This window comes from Mustela putorius, unplaced genomic scaffold (assembly GCF_011764305.1).
Source record: "Mustela putorius furo isolate JIRA1106 unplaced genomic scaffold, ASM1176430v1.1 tig00000785_pilon_pilon_pilon, whole genome shotgun sequence".
NCBI classification, from domain to species: Eukaryota; Metazoa; Chordata; class Mammalia; order Carnivora; family Mustelidae; genus Mustela; species Mustela putorius.
This window is the reverse complement of record NW_025421480.1, coordinates 4,210,039-4,226,782: the sequence shown is the minus strand read 5'-3', so window position 1 is coordinate 4,226,782 and position 16,744 is coordinate 4,210,039. Positions and strand designations below refer to the sequence as shown.

General features: G+C 41.5%; 2 protein-coding genes across 2 annotated transcripts in view; one reads left to right on the top strand and one right to left on the bottom strand.

The window, feature by feature from the left end:
• Positions 1-547: 547 nt before the first annotated feature.
• FMN2 (formin 2) overlaps positions 548-16,744 on the bottom strand; it is a 372,598-nt gene continuing 356,401 nt past the window's right edge. The window contains 2 exon segments of the mRNA XM_045084643.1: positions 548-2,074; positions 4,063-4,144. Of these exon segments, the coding sequence (XP_044940578.1) occupies positions 2,048-2,074; positions 4,063-4,144 (109 nt within the window). The 3' untranslated portion in view covers positions 548-2,047.
• LOC123393246 (scavenger receptor class F member 2-like) lies at positions 689-8,157 on the top strand. Its single transcript, XM_045084645.1, has 3 exons — positions 689-765; positions 4,124-4,214; positions 5,807-8,157. Exon 3 carries the CDS (start codon positions 5,989-5,991, stop codon positions 6,649-6,651), a length of 663 nt encoding a protein of 220 aa, XP_044940580.1. The 5' UTR covers positions 689-765; positions 4,124-4,214; positions 5,807-5,988; the 3' UTR covers positions 6,652-8,157.

Genomic DNA, 16,744 nt, shown 5'->3' with positions numbered 1-16,744 from the left:
ATTGTTGCTTCATATGCTTCCCCAACTTGATGAAGATCTTTGAGACATTCAGTTATTAGCACCATGCCTTGACACAAAGTAGATGATTAATCAATGTACCGGGCATAAAAGAATTTATGTTGAAAAATGATCAGACCTAAACACAAAGCTTAGTTACAGAGTAAGAAAACTCTTGCCATGCTTCTCCATTAGTGCTTAGTTTCATTCCTTACTTCCTCTTCTGCATACATCCCATCGGCGCCATTCTCTTCCTTGGCCTTACCGTCTTCCAGTAGCCCTTCCCCCACTTAATCTGTATCCAGTGAATTTTTGCATCTAACTTTACACTTTTGATAAAAGGATTTCTCAAATATTGATATATTTCTGCTCGTAAGGGGGAATTACTTCTTCCTTACTTTTTAAATACGCGACTACTCACAACTGTTCAACTTGAAATAAGAACTTTTTAAAAATCTCCAAACACAGAGTCTTATTTTCCCCTGTGTTAAATACGATGACTGCATTTTGCAAGTATCCTTAGGCGATATACACACAGGAGGCACAGTACTCTTTTATTATTCATTTTATTTTCATATAAATTAACATCCTAGAAAAATTGAAATAGAAACACTAAATACAGTATTGCACATAGCGATCTTTGTTAAATGCCCTATTATTTCAGTGAAGAATGGGAATATACACATCAGAGGAGCTGAAGGAGACAGAAGACTACAAAACGACAACCCAAGTCCACTATTTCTGTGCACTTAAACTACAAACTAAAAGGTAAGAGACCGTACTTTACATAAATGCAAACGTAGTTATGATTTGGAACATTTTTTCTTTTCAGTTGGTTTCCAATAGCGAGAAATATCAACCACCATAACCTCCAACAAATATCAATCAAAAGAATTTTTAAAAACCCGCCTATTCGTGTTAGACAAAACCACCACGACGCATCATGAGACGATGTTAACCTACTCTCACGAAGAGTGGGAGATTTACTTTTTTTTACCCCTCTAAGTGAAATAAAAGAAAATCCTTTCCTAAGCTCCTTCAGATAACAAGTCGTTATATACTCATTTTATAGCCTTTCATCACCTGCTATAACACATAAAGACAATCCCAGTCATGTAAAAATACTCAGGCAGGTAGTATGTTTAAGTAACAGATGTCAATCCATCCAAGAACTCACTTTCTCACCCCCTTTTTTTGGCCAACAATTAGTCATGTTTGGCAACTTTATGAGCATCGTTTATTAAATTCCTTCAAAATATGGAATCATGTTCTCTTTGTGAAGGCCAATGGTAAAGTTATACAGAGGCACACCTTTAGGTTATTTTAGTTGAACATTAGCTTTATATAGGGTCTCAACACAGGCCGATAAAAGCCCTCATTAAACTTAAAACTCTGATTCCTGCCTATATTAGATGATTTATAGGAAAGGGCTTACCTCTTTTGCTATATTTCTTCTATTCCTTATCTGACTTGAGTAAAAAATGATAATCTTCTTTCACAAATATATAGTTAGGGAGAGCAACCCAAGAATTGGGAAAGCCTTGGTCATGATATATAAATGGAACTTAAATTGTAGAATAGAAAATTTATATGTGGACATGGAACTGATACAAACGATTCACTAGAAATAACATTTTAACCATAAATCTCAATGCAGTGATAAGGAGTACTGGTTGTCAGTAGAAAGGAAAGTGTTTTTCTGGGACAAGGAATATTCTCACAAAAGTAAATTTTAGGTTAACATTTAGCATGTTCAGCATTAATGGAAATATTGCCTCTTATACATGCTGTTGTTTTGGTCTATCGATATAATACCATAAACTTTACAAAAAAGAAAAGGTGTCAAATTCTCCACTGGTCTACTGCTTTTGCATTTTTATGAATATACAGTAAAATTCAACAATCAGTGAACTGTTTAGAAAACACAAAGATTATGCAAGAGGTCAAGAGGAAAAATGAACAAAATGATGTAGCTTCCTTCCCGCCCTCAGGTCAGCTGAATTTTGTGGAAGTGGTTACAGTGACTCATCTTTATTCTGCTTCTCATTGTTCAGGTTTTCATGCTTATCTTTGCTTTCTGAAAATAAACGCACCAGATAAGAGTTATAGTTAGAAAGAAGAACTTTAAAAAATGTACGGAGTTTAGAATAGCTCAAACAAGATCTTTTTGCTTGGGTCAAATTCTCTAGAAAAAGGTTAAAGATCCACCAGCCCATAAAGGAAAAAGATAGAAGTAAAATTTATCTTTAAGAATTTTCAAAAGCCAAGGGGTGTCTGGGTGGCTCAGTCAGTTAAGCGTCTGTCTTCAACTCAGGTCATGATCCCAGGGTCCTGGGATAGAGCCTTGTGTTGGGAAGCCTGGTCCCCCCCCCCCCCCCCCCTTTCTGTCTCTCTCTCTCTCTCTTTCTTTCAAATAAATAAGTCTTGAGAAAAAAAAAGTTTTAAAAATGCAGCTTCTAGGGGGCGCCTGGGTGGCTCAGTGGGTTAAAACTCTACCTTCAGCTCAGGTCATGATCTCAGGGTCTTGGGATCGAGCCCCACATTGGGAATCTCTGCTCAGCAGGGAGTCTGCTTCCCCCTCACCTTCTGCTTGCCTCTCTGCCTATTTGTGATCTCTGTCAAATAAATAAATAATATCTTTTTTAAAAAATGCAGCTTCTAGCTAACATGAAAAAGTGCCAACTCACCTTTCTCATTAGCAATTCTATGCACAAATACATAAGTATGAAGATTGAATTGCTTTGTTTCATGGTTAATATGACTTAAACTCAATCATGTCATTATAAAGATAAAAGAGAATTAATTAATACTTATTCCTCTCCTCATTCAGTGCACCTTTAAGGTTGTACTTTAATCAGAAAGAAAATTAAACCATAATATACTTGTCAAAATTATTTGATATAAAGAAACTAAAGGGGAAATAGCATTTATTTATTCATTTATCTATTTGACAGACAGTGAGAGAGGGAACATAAGCAGGGGTAATGGGAGAGGAAGAAGCAGGCTCCCTGCTGATCCCAGGACCCTGGGATCATGACCTGAGATGAAGGCAGATATTTAACCACAGCCATCCAGGCAACCACGGAAATAGATTATTATTTTTTAAAAAGATTCTATTTTATTTGACAGACCGAGATCACAAGTAGGCAGATTGAAGAGAGCGGGAAGCAGGCTCCCTGCTGGGCAGAGAGCCCGATGCGGGGCTCGATCCCAGGTCCCTGAGATCATGACCTGTGCTGAAGGCAGAAGCTTAACCCCTGAGCCACCCAGGCACCCCCGGAAATAGCTTTTAAATGAAGATATACTTCCTAACATTTTCTAAATAGGATTTAATCAGAATTTAATCATATCCCAACTTCGGTTATTTTGATCTTTTCCATTTAGATATTAGATTAATACAATTCCAAATGTTCCATTTTAAGGCCTAACCCAACTTTTCATTTAAAACAAAATCATTTGCTTAACCCCTGTGGTACTAAGTGATATACCCTCAAAACATTTACAACAACACTGACAGCATCACAAGGGGAAACTCGTCATTTTTACCAAGCCCTGCCTTCCAGGGTGCACAATACGGCAGTTTAAGGAGAGACGTGGGCAAGGAGAAACCTTAGATGAGCTTGTTCGACTCAATGTCCTGGCTGACAGTTATTGAACGGACAACTATGAGAGCCACTTAGGGGTACAAGCCAGGTCTGAGCCCCAGTCGGAGCAAAGGACAATATTACACTTGGCGCTGCCCGTCAGGTTTTACATCCCAGGGGTGCTAATCCAGTGACCACAGCCCAGATGCAGCCCTGGGCGGGTGATGCTTAACACTAACACACACACTAACACACACACACACACACACACACCACCCCCCCCCCCCGACAGAGTCGTCTTCAATCCTGAGACTCTCTAGACCTTTTGGACCTGATCAAAGGCATAAGGAGAAGGAGAGAATCTTTCTCACACTTAAGAGGAAAATAATTAAAATGTTATGTGCGTTTGCATACATTTTGAAAACAGTGTTTAAAAGCCAAAGCAAATCCCAGGTTAAAAAGGGAAAAGTTAAATACTTACAATTCCAGAGTCATGTCTCGGTTTTATTTTATAAAGTGACTTTCCCTTTTTCTGCCTGCAGACCTCTTCAGCTTCTTTTACTCTGGATGGAGAGAAGACACACGTGTTTCAACAAAGACCCACACAGACCACTGCAATCCACCTTACGGCAGGTAAGCAAATATCAACGCACAAAGGATTTGAATTACTAGAGAAAATACCACCACATACCCAGGAATATTATTGGACATTTGATTCAGAAACACTGAACGTTAGAGCTAGAGGCTAATTCACCCGGGGGTGTTCTCATCTTGGACTCAAAGGATATTGAATGGAATGATCTACAAATACATTAAAAATGTTGTATCTGCATTTCATCCTGTATTAAAAGAGTCTGATGTAGGAGAAATTAAGGGAATTTTCAGGTGAGGGTTCTGAGAGGGGCTCCATTACATAAATCTGAAGCATTAAAATAATTAAACAACCAGTATCAGACAAAACCTCACATGCTTATTTTAAAATTATTTCAAATCACTTTCCACATCACACTCGCTGTTTGTTGCCTAAAAGTGAATGCTTGGGCAGGTCTTAAAAACCTGAGCTTCATTAAGCAACAAAACCCACCATTTATTTGAAAACAAGCAAACAAAAAAAGTGAAAATGGAAAATAGAACGTGTGCAATAATGTTTTAACACTTCTGGGAGTTCTTTTAAAAAACACACCCCAAGGAAAATAGTATTAAATTTACCAGAGTTACAGTTAAGAGAGGATGTTATTTGGCGGTTAAGTTCTTCATTGAGTTCTGGATTTGCTATTTGATACTGGGTAATGTCCTGATACCACTTATATTCTGTCAAATAGTAAAAGAGCTTAATATATAATAGCATTCTTCTTATTACTAGATAGAATTGTTGCGAAGATCAAAAAACCTTTATTTAAAAAGTTCTTTATAAATTGTAAAATGCTCTAAAAAGTATATGTGATTGTTTTAATTAAACAAATGGTAAGAAATCTATAAACTAGGATTATACTAATAAAAAGGGATACCCTAAAAAGGAAAATAACCTGTGAGGTTAATTTATTTATTACGATTTCCCTTGAGAGTTAAAAATGGCGTATTCCTGGAGAAACTAAAAAAGCCATGACTTATCTTAATAAGAGACTTTTTAACGTAGATCTTGACGCTTATTTCCTGAAAGAAATGAGTTATAAATATATTTCTTGAGCCTGGTGGTAAAGGATCTCACAGCCGAATTCCTCTAAATAAGTCCTGTTTTTGAACAGTGGAATGTAGGAAGTGATCCAGCCCAGAAGTCAGAAGACTGAGCTAGAGTTTACATTAAAGCATGACAAGTGAAAGGAATTCTCTCTGGACATAAAATGCCTGCTGTGTTGATACTGTTAGTAATTCCAGAAAATGATGACAATTTCAAAGACTCTCCATTGTTACTACTTTTATTACTTTCTACCCAAGTCATAAATTGCCTTTAATCCTTCCTCCAAACATCCCAAGACAAAAACATTTTCTTTATAACAAACAAAGGGCTGCAGAGTTCCCATCATCCTCTGAAAGAGCTACCAGTAAATTTCAGTTGAAATATTTGGACAGGAATGAGAAAGCCATTTTTTTTAAACCTTTTTAAAGCACTTAGCCAACATCTAGCAGATCCCCTCTTAACTTGACTCAGAACTTTCTTACTAAAAAAAAAAGTACTTTGCCGGTGTTTCGATCACCAAAACATCTTAATTTTCTATCTTCCTAAGGACCACAGAAGACCAATCTAATACAAACGCGAAGCCGGCGGTTCCTTGCAGCACAGAGGATGCAAACTGAAGCGCCTGCGCGTCGAGGACCCTCCCCAGCTCTCGCTCCCTCCTTCCTTGGACAAGCGTGATCCCAGCAACCGCCGGCCAGGCACTGGGCTTGGCTCGGCTTCGTAAGGACCATGAAGCTCGGCGTCCACCAGGAGAGCCACCCGCGCAAGCAAGTCCGTTGCAAACACCCTGGGTTTCGGAGGCCCAGCCAGGACCCAGGAGGACAGGGTCGTGGACGTGTTTCCGGAGCAGGTGCACACCGAGCCTGCATCCAACAGAAAGCTTCGCTGCTCGCACTTTCCTCGGAAGGGACAAGGGGACGGCGGAGCGGGGGGGCACCGGGCGCGCGTGCGCGGGCCGGGGGAGCCGCGGTGGGGCTGGGGCGGGGGAGGACACGCACGCTGCCGCCCGGCCCCGACCTCCGCAGCCCCAGAGGCGCGGAGCCCCCGGCCCCCAGCACCCCCCTCGCCTCCTCACCGCCCCCCCCCCCGGCCCGCGCACCCCGAGAACTGGCGCGCTTCCGCGCCCTGCGAGCAGGGGCACCCCCGAAGCTTCCCAGCAAATGGGGCGTCTTCCAGATGACAATTTTATTTCAAGAAAACTCGGACAACAAGACATTTTTCCCACACTTGAGGCAGGAGAAAATGTGTCCCTGCAGGTGCGACGCGGGGCCAGAGCCGGCAGGAGGCGAGGCGGGGAAGGAGGGGCCGCGGCGCCCGGGCGAGCTGGGGGCTCCGCTGGGTAACCCCCGTGCACGGTCCCTCCGCTTCGCCCCTGCCGGAGCCCCTCCCTAGCACGCGGCCTAAGTAGGAAAAAGGTGCGCTCGCACGGACGGGCTTGCAGTGACAAAGCAGGGGGGTTGCGGGGCGGTGGGTCCTGCGGAGGGCGCGGACTGCAGGGAGCGCTGGGTGCGGCGCGGGAGCCATGCATTCTGCTCTGCTGCAAAGAAATAAAGAAACAAGGAAAAGCCTGGTGCCGCTGACACTTCAGCCGTGAGGAAGAATGAGCAGGACGGCCTGTTGGGAAAGGCGGCGGGAGGAGGCCAGGCGACGTGGGAGAGGACAGCCCTGGGCGTCCCAGGCTGCTGGCGCGCGGGTTTCACCTCCCGTGGGGTGCGGGTGGTGAGCGGACACCGCTCCGAGGCTGGACTCCGGGAGACCCGTGTCGAGTCTGGCTGCCCCCACGCACAGGGGGCTGCCCGGGCCTCGGTCAATCAAGACTTCACTCTCCCGGAGAACTAGACAGGGGAGCAAAGGACTTCAGACGACACCTGTGACAGGCTCACTCGCTGCTGCGACTTCGGTCAGCCGTCTAGATCACAGAAAGAAAACAGGAGCAGAAACAAATCATTTCACAATGAAAACTCATCACCTTTCGTGATCTTGGAAAAACAGCAACCCAGCAAAGCAGAGACTGGAAAACAGGAAATAGAGCATGACCTTTTAGACAGACTAGAAGGGCACTGAGTGGTATACAGCGGCTATAAAATTTGATGTTTATGTGAATATGTTGCTGTGATAGCTTTTATTGCCTATAGAAGTTCAGAAACAAAACTCTGCTGAAAAAGCATCAAAAATATGTACTTCTCCCTTAAATGGAGGACCAAAAGTAATCAGAATATGAGACATTCTGTATTCTTTCACGGAGAATCTAACTAAAGGAAATAACCAGAAGACATGTATGGAATGAGGTTTGGCAAACAGAGCATGCCTGCCTTGAGTTCCAGACTCTACCTTCTTCTAGTAATTTCTATCTTCTCTAGAAGGGAAAACCAGATAAACAAGCTAATTTAAATAGGCTTCAAATGAGCGCAGGAAGACGGAGTTCAATTCTGGATCAACGAATAGAGTTCTATGACCTGGAGGCCGCTGCCACAGGCCTTTCCGACACGCCCCACACCTCCCATACTTCAGGCTTCCCAGCTGTGTCCGGACGGCGAGAGGGGCCGGAGGCTTCCTTACAGACGGGCAGGGCTTTCCCGCTCTCCGTGGCTAAGAGTCTAAGATTCTACGACACTGTACACAACGTTCCATGGCACGATGGCGGCTTGTCCGCAAAGATGGACAGTGATGCTGGAAAGAGCATGAAACCTGGAATTCTAGCTTATCAAGGTAAAGAAGTGTGACAAGCATTAATTGGTAAAGACAGATTTTGTGAGGCTTCAGAGAACCGTGTACAGGACAGGAAGGGAAGGTTTTTGGGAGGGACACCAATCAGATTCTCTCTCAGTTGGAACGGTTTTCTCGGTCCAGGGCAAAGTGACCAGAGGAAAACAAAACATCTTTAAGCATTAAAGCTTATATTTAAATTTACTTAAAAACTTTTATATTAAGTTTTCTAAAAATAAAGTCGTAAATGTAACCTAAAAAAAAAATAGATCTTAATACATCTATAAGATTTTTAATTCCTTAGATGCAAATATCCCAAGTTGTAACCAATTCCTTTGGTTTTAAGGAGTTATGAATTTAGAAGTTATGGAGCATAGAAAATTTGAGCCCAGGAGAATGAAAACATTTCTAAGGTCTCTGTCAGAAACAAGACAGAGGTAGGTGGGAGAAGGAAAAAATACTTTTTATCAAAAAATTTGCTAAAACTACTTTGCATTCCAATATTATTTTTATTTTGGTATTAAAAAAAGGAAAACTTTCTCAAATTTTGTCCTTAATATAACTGGGCGCATTTAACCCACAGGCTATTCTAAACAAAGAGAGTGGTTTCTTATTTCTCTCCTAATAAAGATGTATTTTTCTCTGCACTTTCCCCCTCATCCCCAGACCCATTTATTGTCAGGCAAACATATACAAAAAGTTCAGTGTGATTAAGTTTAAAGACAGTGTGTGAGATGAATAAGGGAGATACACTTTGGCACAGAAACAGAGAAAAGAAACCAGACATCCCTGAGGCCTGCAGGCAGAATAATTTTTATCTACCTTCTAGAGCCAAAGCCAGGCTGGCCACAGTCTTATCAAGAAAACAGATACGCTCTCATCATTCAATGGAAGGAGCAAGGGAGTCACTTTTCTGCCACTAAACATTAATAATTTGGTCTAAATAAGAATCTGTGGCCGACGCATGCATTTCCTGCTGGCTCCAGCGAGGCTTGCTGGGAGCGGCCGGATTCCTCACTGGAGTCTACGGCCTGTGAGAGATGTACGTGCAGCCTGGGGTTGGCATGTCAGTGCTGGAGGTCTTGATGCCCAGAGTAATAAGCTAAGAGTAGACGTAATTATTACCTGTGTAATACACAACACCGTGTACTGCACTGAAATACAACACCATCGTGCCTGCCAACAAATTTACAATTTTTTTTTTAAGAGAAAGGGGAGGAAAAAAAGACACACATATACACACACAGTGAGAGACTGTAGACAAAGGCTGGTTAGGCATGCCAGCTTTAAAGTGGTGGGTCTCTCTCCAGATAAAGATAGAAGCAGGTGTTAGATGTCTTCTGGAATTCAAGGTGGTCTGGGGGAGGTTACTCCTGGCTCTGTTGTCTCTGCCTTATAACCTTAATGATTTAACACACACACACACATAAAATACCACAAAACCCCTGACAATATAATGGGAACAATCAACCCAAAATGTCACTTACCATTAGCCTCAAGTAAAAAGAACTACTGTGTACACACATGTGCATTTCTGAACTTCATCACTGACAATCTTAGACTTTTCAGAGAGAACACTGCATTTGTTACCTCAAAGGGTTATGGACAACAGACAGAATGAATGCCAAAGTGCCCTCTGCTCGAGGAAACCAAGCTCGAAGGACACCTTTCAGTTTCTTTGATGCAACAGGAGCATGGCTCGGGTGAGCTGAAGAAGGGGTTGGCACCCATCCTGCACTCGCATCGGGGGAACACGGCGCGTGCTGGCCCTTAATGTCAATGACAGTAGCTGAATTTTGAGAAATCTTCGTGGTCTAAAATCTAGGATTCCATGACAGATATACATGTTCTAGGTTTGTGTCCTAAAAACTGAAGATCTATATGAAACACAAAGCCCATAAGCAGAAATGGTGTACATCAGTGTTTCCCAGAGTGTACACGTGGGTGAAGAGAGGGATCATTTACTCAGAAGAAAACACATTCCCCTGATCAAATTGGTCCCTACAGCCAGACTCTCTCTGGTGGCTGTCTGAGATTCCTCTAAATGCAGAACGTTAGAATTCATGGATGAGCTGCCTCAGAAAAACCTTCTCCTATACTATTGGAATGGTTATAGCAGAAAACGGGTGTGAATGTATGCCACTGCCCCTCTCATTTCCGAGCCAACACAACACCCCCTCCCCCGACATATACAAATCATCATTTACAGCAGCCCCTCTGTGGAGTCAAAGTGGTGAGTCCTTTCCTAGCCCGCAAACCCACCAGCACTTTCTAGTTCTTACCTTCCTCTAGGACAGGAATCACTCCGAAGTGCTTTACTAGTCCCTGATTTTAAAATTCTCGATCGTTTGGTCCTTGGAGAATTTCTGAGTTCTCCAACAATTTTTCTGAACATGCTTCATCTCTTTTGCTGCTAAACTTCTCCCCCACACTCAGGGTCTAATCTTATTCCTGCGGTATCTGTAGGCAATCTCTACTTTAGAATTCCAGCTGCAAAGAGACTTTCCCTACCTCTACTTCTGATCTTTCCCCCGAGTTCCAGATCCCAGTGGACATTCTTCTTTCTTCCCTGACCTCAGCCTTGGTTAAGAACACAGCTATCCGTAAACATTCATCCTCTCAACCCTTTCTCTGCCTTCCTCGCCAGCTCTCCATATATATGCAAACGGTTAACGAGTTTTGTTATTAATGATTCCTTAGTAATGATTTTTAAATCTGTCCCAACCTAAATTCCATCATCTCGGATTGGTTTTCAAAGCTTCTCCTGATGTCATCTAGACCACTGACTGCCCTGCCCCACGGAATGGCCATCCTTCACAAATGTCCAACACATGGAAGTCATCTGAGCCACATTCTCATGGTATTCAAGGCCATTCACAACTAACTGAATTTCTCCTTACTTTCTACAGTGTTCCTTGGGTTCCAACCATGCAGAACCACTTCCCACCCCCTAGGTGGTCTTCACTAAATCTGTTCCTTTGGGTCTACCTATTCTCTTTTTCTCTTCCTTCCATGGCTCCTTCAAGCTCAAAAATAGCTTCCTATAGAGAGTATATCTGATCCGCTAGGAAGGCTTATTTTAAAGACTTAGACTATTGATGTATCTGTCTTTTGCCTTGTTGGACAGTAAGTTTCTTGAGATTATAGATCACGTACATTCATTTTTTACATTCCCAAGGATAATAATAAAGCTGGCATAACAAGTAAGTATTGGTTAGATGTTTGAAAAATAACAAAATGAAAAAAAAAATAAGTGCGTGAGGAATAGGGAAATCAAAAGTAAGCTAAAAAAATTCACAGGGATCAATTCTGACAAATAACTAGGACTTTGATTATTTAAATCTCTTGTTTTTGCTTCCTTCTTCCAGTAAACTCTTCATCAATGAGTCTGGATGTCCAATTCACATATTGAGTAAACTACACAGAGTCCTACTTGACCTGACCTTTAAGTTTACTGATTTACTATTATAATTCCATTCATAAATAACAATGTAGTTGAATGGATGTGCATAAAATTTATGGAACAGTTTAGTGTATCATATTCACTTTCTTCCATCTTAAAACTAAATTTATATACATTAAATGAATCATTAGGAGCCTATAAGGATTCCACCTGAAGTCATGTCTAGTTCCTAGGTTAATGGAAAACCCTTACTAGTTCCTAGGTTAGTGGAAAAGATAAATGACATAGATATAATAAATCTTCTTTTCAACAAAGCATTCAAGGAATCTCTAATGGGATGTCTGCAGACTAGAAAGAGAAATGATAGTTGGGGGAGAGCATACTTAGATGAATTTACAATGGTCAAATATACTACAAAAAGGTAACAGGGTATCCTTCCATATGGTTATGTTCCTGTATTAAAAAGCATCTTATTGAAGAGAATCAAGCACAATTAAGCGATAAAATTTATGGAGAGACTGTTTTAATCTGAGACTGGGTAAAACTGTCCTAGCAATCACGGTGTCCAAAAAATGAGAGGGATGCTTTGTTATTTGAAGAAAGGGAACACTTAGAGTAAGTGGTGTGACAGACATAGTGAATGAGGGCTTCATGTTCACCACCTCACCCAACCATCTGACAATCAAGCATGAGAGATGCCATCACGCTCTTTGGAAAAGCAGCAGCCTGGGACTCAGAGATTCTTGAAGTTGTATGATAACGGAATGAATCATCTGGGCAGCTTCAACATCTGCTCTCCTTCCCTATCATTCCCACCAGAAAGGGTACAAAACCATGGGCTTAATGTCTACCTATTAGTCCTGTAAAAATGGAATTCCTATAGTGGGAAGTAAGTTGGGATAGAGGACCTTCATTTTACTTCCTAAGTTCAGTACCTCTTTCCTTTTAGAGAGCCTCCCCAGAACGAGCATCTTTAAAGACACGATGATGTTAGCTCCTTGAAGGCAGAGAATGGAATGACTTTCTTTTCCATATCCCATGCCCTGCACAGCACCTGGCTCATCATGGTCGATCTAACACTTACTAAGGACTTGTTACATGCCAGGCATTGGGCTAGAAGGGTTTGACAGATGTTACCTCCTTTAAGTCTTGTAAAATAACCCCATGTCTACTACTGTTACCCAACGTCTACGATGAGGAAACTGAAACCTAAAATAGTCAAAGTATTTGCTCAAGGTCATACACCAATTCGTGGCAGATCTGTGGTTCAAATCCAGTCAAACAGAAAAATCTACCCCACAGTTCTGGCTTCAACCGCCGAACTACCTTGCCTTTAACTACACAAACACACGGGAAAGATGAAGTACATAACCGCTGATACCTTTTACTTATTTCCGTGTATATATTTATCATATATGTATATATTTCCATGCTCTGTATTAATTTATTCATTCATTTAGAAGCATTTGATTCTTAAAGACTGGATCTTTTAAAACCCTGAACATATAAAGTGTGGCAGTTTAAAATTATTTTTGAGAAAAGAAACTAGAAACATTGCCACATGTGTTTTATTAGATTCTAGGGAGAAATACTATAATGGCACAAATTTTGAACTTTATTCAGGGAAAAGGAGGAACGGAAACACAACGGTCTACAGTGTTCATCTATGTCAAAGAAAAGTGTGTAAGCCCATCTGGAGAAAACAAAGCTACCACCATTTTCTTGATCCTAATTTCTAGGGGAAATGTTTGATGTGGTTCTCTGAATAAGGCATGTGAGTTGCAATCAGAACACATCTAAAAATACAGGAGAGAAACTTCTATTTTTTTTTTTTAAAACAAATCCTCAATATAAATTTTAAACTAAAACTCAGTGAAGGCATTTCTGAAGACAGGGAAGTCGACACACTCTTCAAGTGTGTCCTGGTACTTGTTGGTGATCTAATCTGATACATAAAAGTCTGGAAAGTTCAGCACAGTCCAGTCAGCATACTTTCTTAACTGCAGCACACTGCAAAGCTCTCGGCTGAGTAGGAGTCGGTGGCAAGTGCTAGAAATGCTGACATTCTGTGCTGCTGAAGAAGGAAAATACAGTTGCTTCATGGGCTCAACAGCTAGGTTCACGTTCCAGCCGTGTCAAGAGAGAACCCAAACTAAAGCCTGTCAAACCAAGAGTATCCTTTTGTCATGTTCTTCTAGAAGGAATTTAACATGGCCCGAGAAAAAGCTGAGAAATCTGGAAGATACTATTTAGAACTTTTTTAAATGCTTGGACAATAAGCGTTTAAGAGCCACCGAGAAGAGGAATATTTGTGTTCATGTACGTGCTAGGATTTTTAAACTCCTCATCACATGTTTTTCACCATTAATTTAAAATCTCTGACTTATATGAAAGAAAAAGGGGTTTGTTTTTCTCATGGATCTTGTAGTAGAGACTTTTAATTCTGTATTAGATGTGGATTTACATGGAATTTACAAAAGTAGCTCAGCTGACAAGCCCTTTACCTGTCTGGTAGAGTGACCATGTTTTTTCTGTACAAATTGAAAATTTTTAGATTTCCTTAATAAAATGGTCAAACGACAATCCCTGGTTCTACAAATTTATGATAGCAAAAAAGACACATTTCTCTCATACATGATGGCCAAATCTGTGATAAAATCGCTTGTGACAGCACAATTAATCTTTTATTACAGGAGATTAATGTTGTTTACTACATTTGACATTTTTCATGCAAACATCGGTTTACTACTTCCACATGCTAAGATATTTTCTTAATGTCAGTGATTTTTTTGGGCATATGGTTCAGAAACATTTTTGATTATAGCTAGTGAGATGTAAACTTAAGCTGCTGGTACACACACCATGGCTTTTGTTTTGACACTTCTCTAGCAAAAGAGGATATGTATGACTAACTTGGATCCTATTTTTAAAAGACTTTTTTTTTTTTTTGGTTGCAGGGAGGAATTCAAGGTCTATTAGACATGGAAATTAGTTTATAGAAAGTTTATCACATTTCCTCCCTGCAAAGCTCATAAAAGGGTACAAGAACGCTATTTTTATCATGACGCTTCGGGATTATGCAAGAGGAAGTACGGCTTAATTAAGGGAGAGACGTGGAAGATACAAGACAGGAATGGGAACACGACAACACACATACTAAGGGAGACCAAGAACAGGGTCCCGACATTTCCCCTCCTGGATGATTCCTATCTGGCTAAAAATATGCTGTTTATCCCATCATCATCAAAAAAACAAAAAACCCTAATTCACCTTCCTCTCCAGCTGGACCTTCTGTTCTCTTTGACCCTTTCTAGGCACAAACTCCTGTGGTCACTGTCTCCACTTTTCTGCTCCCGCCTCATCTCTTCCCGGCCACTGGACAGAGACTCCTCTCGCGGATGCCATCAGCTCCTTCCCCTTCCAATGCCAGGGTCAGTCCCTGGTTCTCGCCGGCCTCGTGTGAACACCAGCAGCGTTTCACAGGCTCCCCCTAAGCTCCTTCTTGAAGCCCCTCCAGCACCTTGCCTGCCAGACACCCCCCCTCTCACTCTATTCCAGCAACTTCGGCCTCCTCCTGAAACACGCTCCTTCCTCGGGCTTTGTACCTCCCTTTCTGTCTCCAAGTATCCTCTGGCTTATTCCATCCAGTCTATAGTGAGACCAACACCTCTTACAACTCACTTTTCCCTCCATCCTACTTTATTTTTTGTCAGAGCCTGTATCAGGCCTGGTGTATGTTAATTTAGCTTCAGAAGGCCGGGATTTGGTTTTGTTTACAGCTCCGGCGCCTGGCACATAGTAGCCACTTAAGAAATACTTGTTGAATGGCCTCAGTGAAACGCATGAACAAGACCTAAGTTCACAGTGAAGAATGCAGAAACGGTGTTCAGAGTTGGAAGAAAGCAGAAGGTCCACAGGGAACAGTTACAAAAGACAATTAAAGTTGCATAAAAGCATCCTTGACTTCTCACCCCCCCCCCGTTTCCCAGAATTTATCTCAGGATCTCCATTCCTTAGCAAATCTACCTTAGGTTGGAGAACACTGAGTTTTAAATAGACCAGCTAGAAAATTTCTCCTAGAGCAAGAAAGATGAAGAAGGGTATGGACTTGCTGATCCTGGGAGTGTTAAGAAGTGCAATTGGCTGTGTGAGTTGTGGTGCCAGTAAGGGCACAACTGGAAAAGCAGATGATGTAGCCCAGGCTGGGCAGGAAGCTCTCTGAATGAAGGGATGAATGAATTGGAAAAGTCCAAAGAGATTCTAGAACAATTAAAAGAACCGGGAATGTGATAGCAGAGTGATGGAGAACTTGACAGCGTCTTCATAGCTAACCTTAAATATGTGAAGACACCGGCAAGGGATTGGATTTATTTGTGTGGTTCGAGAAGGAGTAGAATCAGCACCAGTGACTCCAGTGTTCAGGCGCCAGGTGTCTGTTCATCCCGTGATCCTTTATCCAAGCCCTTGGGGCCTGAGGGATTACAGAATTCAGAATCCTTCTAACTACAGAGAGAAAGATGGTACATAACACTACCAGACGGGTCTGACATCGCATGAAGTAGCCAAACAGGCCGGCCTTTCTGCAGTACACATACTAAGTGGGATAAATAAAGACTATGTAAATTGTCTCACGTAAGTTGAGTTTGCCACAAACTTAGGGAAAAATGTTTGGTTTCAGAGGTGTTTTGGATCTCCAAATTGTAGACAAGGGACTTGTCTTGGCCTTGGACTATAAAACTATGAACAAAACTGTATCTGTTGGGATACGTGCTCCCAGCATTTGTGAACTCCATGATCCCTGTTAGGGAATCTGTTAAAATCTCAGGTGGAAAATAGGAAAAGGCCACTAATCATTAAGAATTTGGATGTGAACACTTAATTTTTCTTTGATCAGCATTACCAGGAAATTTGTTTTTAGAAACTACTTATGAATGAATAGTAAAATATATATTTTTTGGGAGTCAGCACAACCTTTTTCCTTTTTTACATGATCCACCAGCTTTCTGATGGTCATGTTCTTGCCTCTCTTAAGCTAAGAGTTTGTGCACGGTCCTTAAATCCCATGTGAATCTTTGGGACACAGTAATAGACCATAACTAGGGGTAGAGTATGCTCTGAGTAACCATAGGTGGAGGAGAGAGCTGTAAGAAATAGGAGCCAACTTAAGCTTTCTTCATAAAAACATCATTTTCACTTACTTGTGTTTGTATCTTTTCCTGAGTGGTTTTATGTGTGACTTCCAATAACTCTCCACCCATCCATCTGCCTGTCTGTCCATCCATCTGCTTAGCCATCCAGCCATTTATCCAAGATATTAAAAAAAACAATTGCCTTTCTACCTTTTTCTCTCATTAGTCCATCAGCATTACCTAGCTT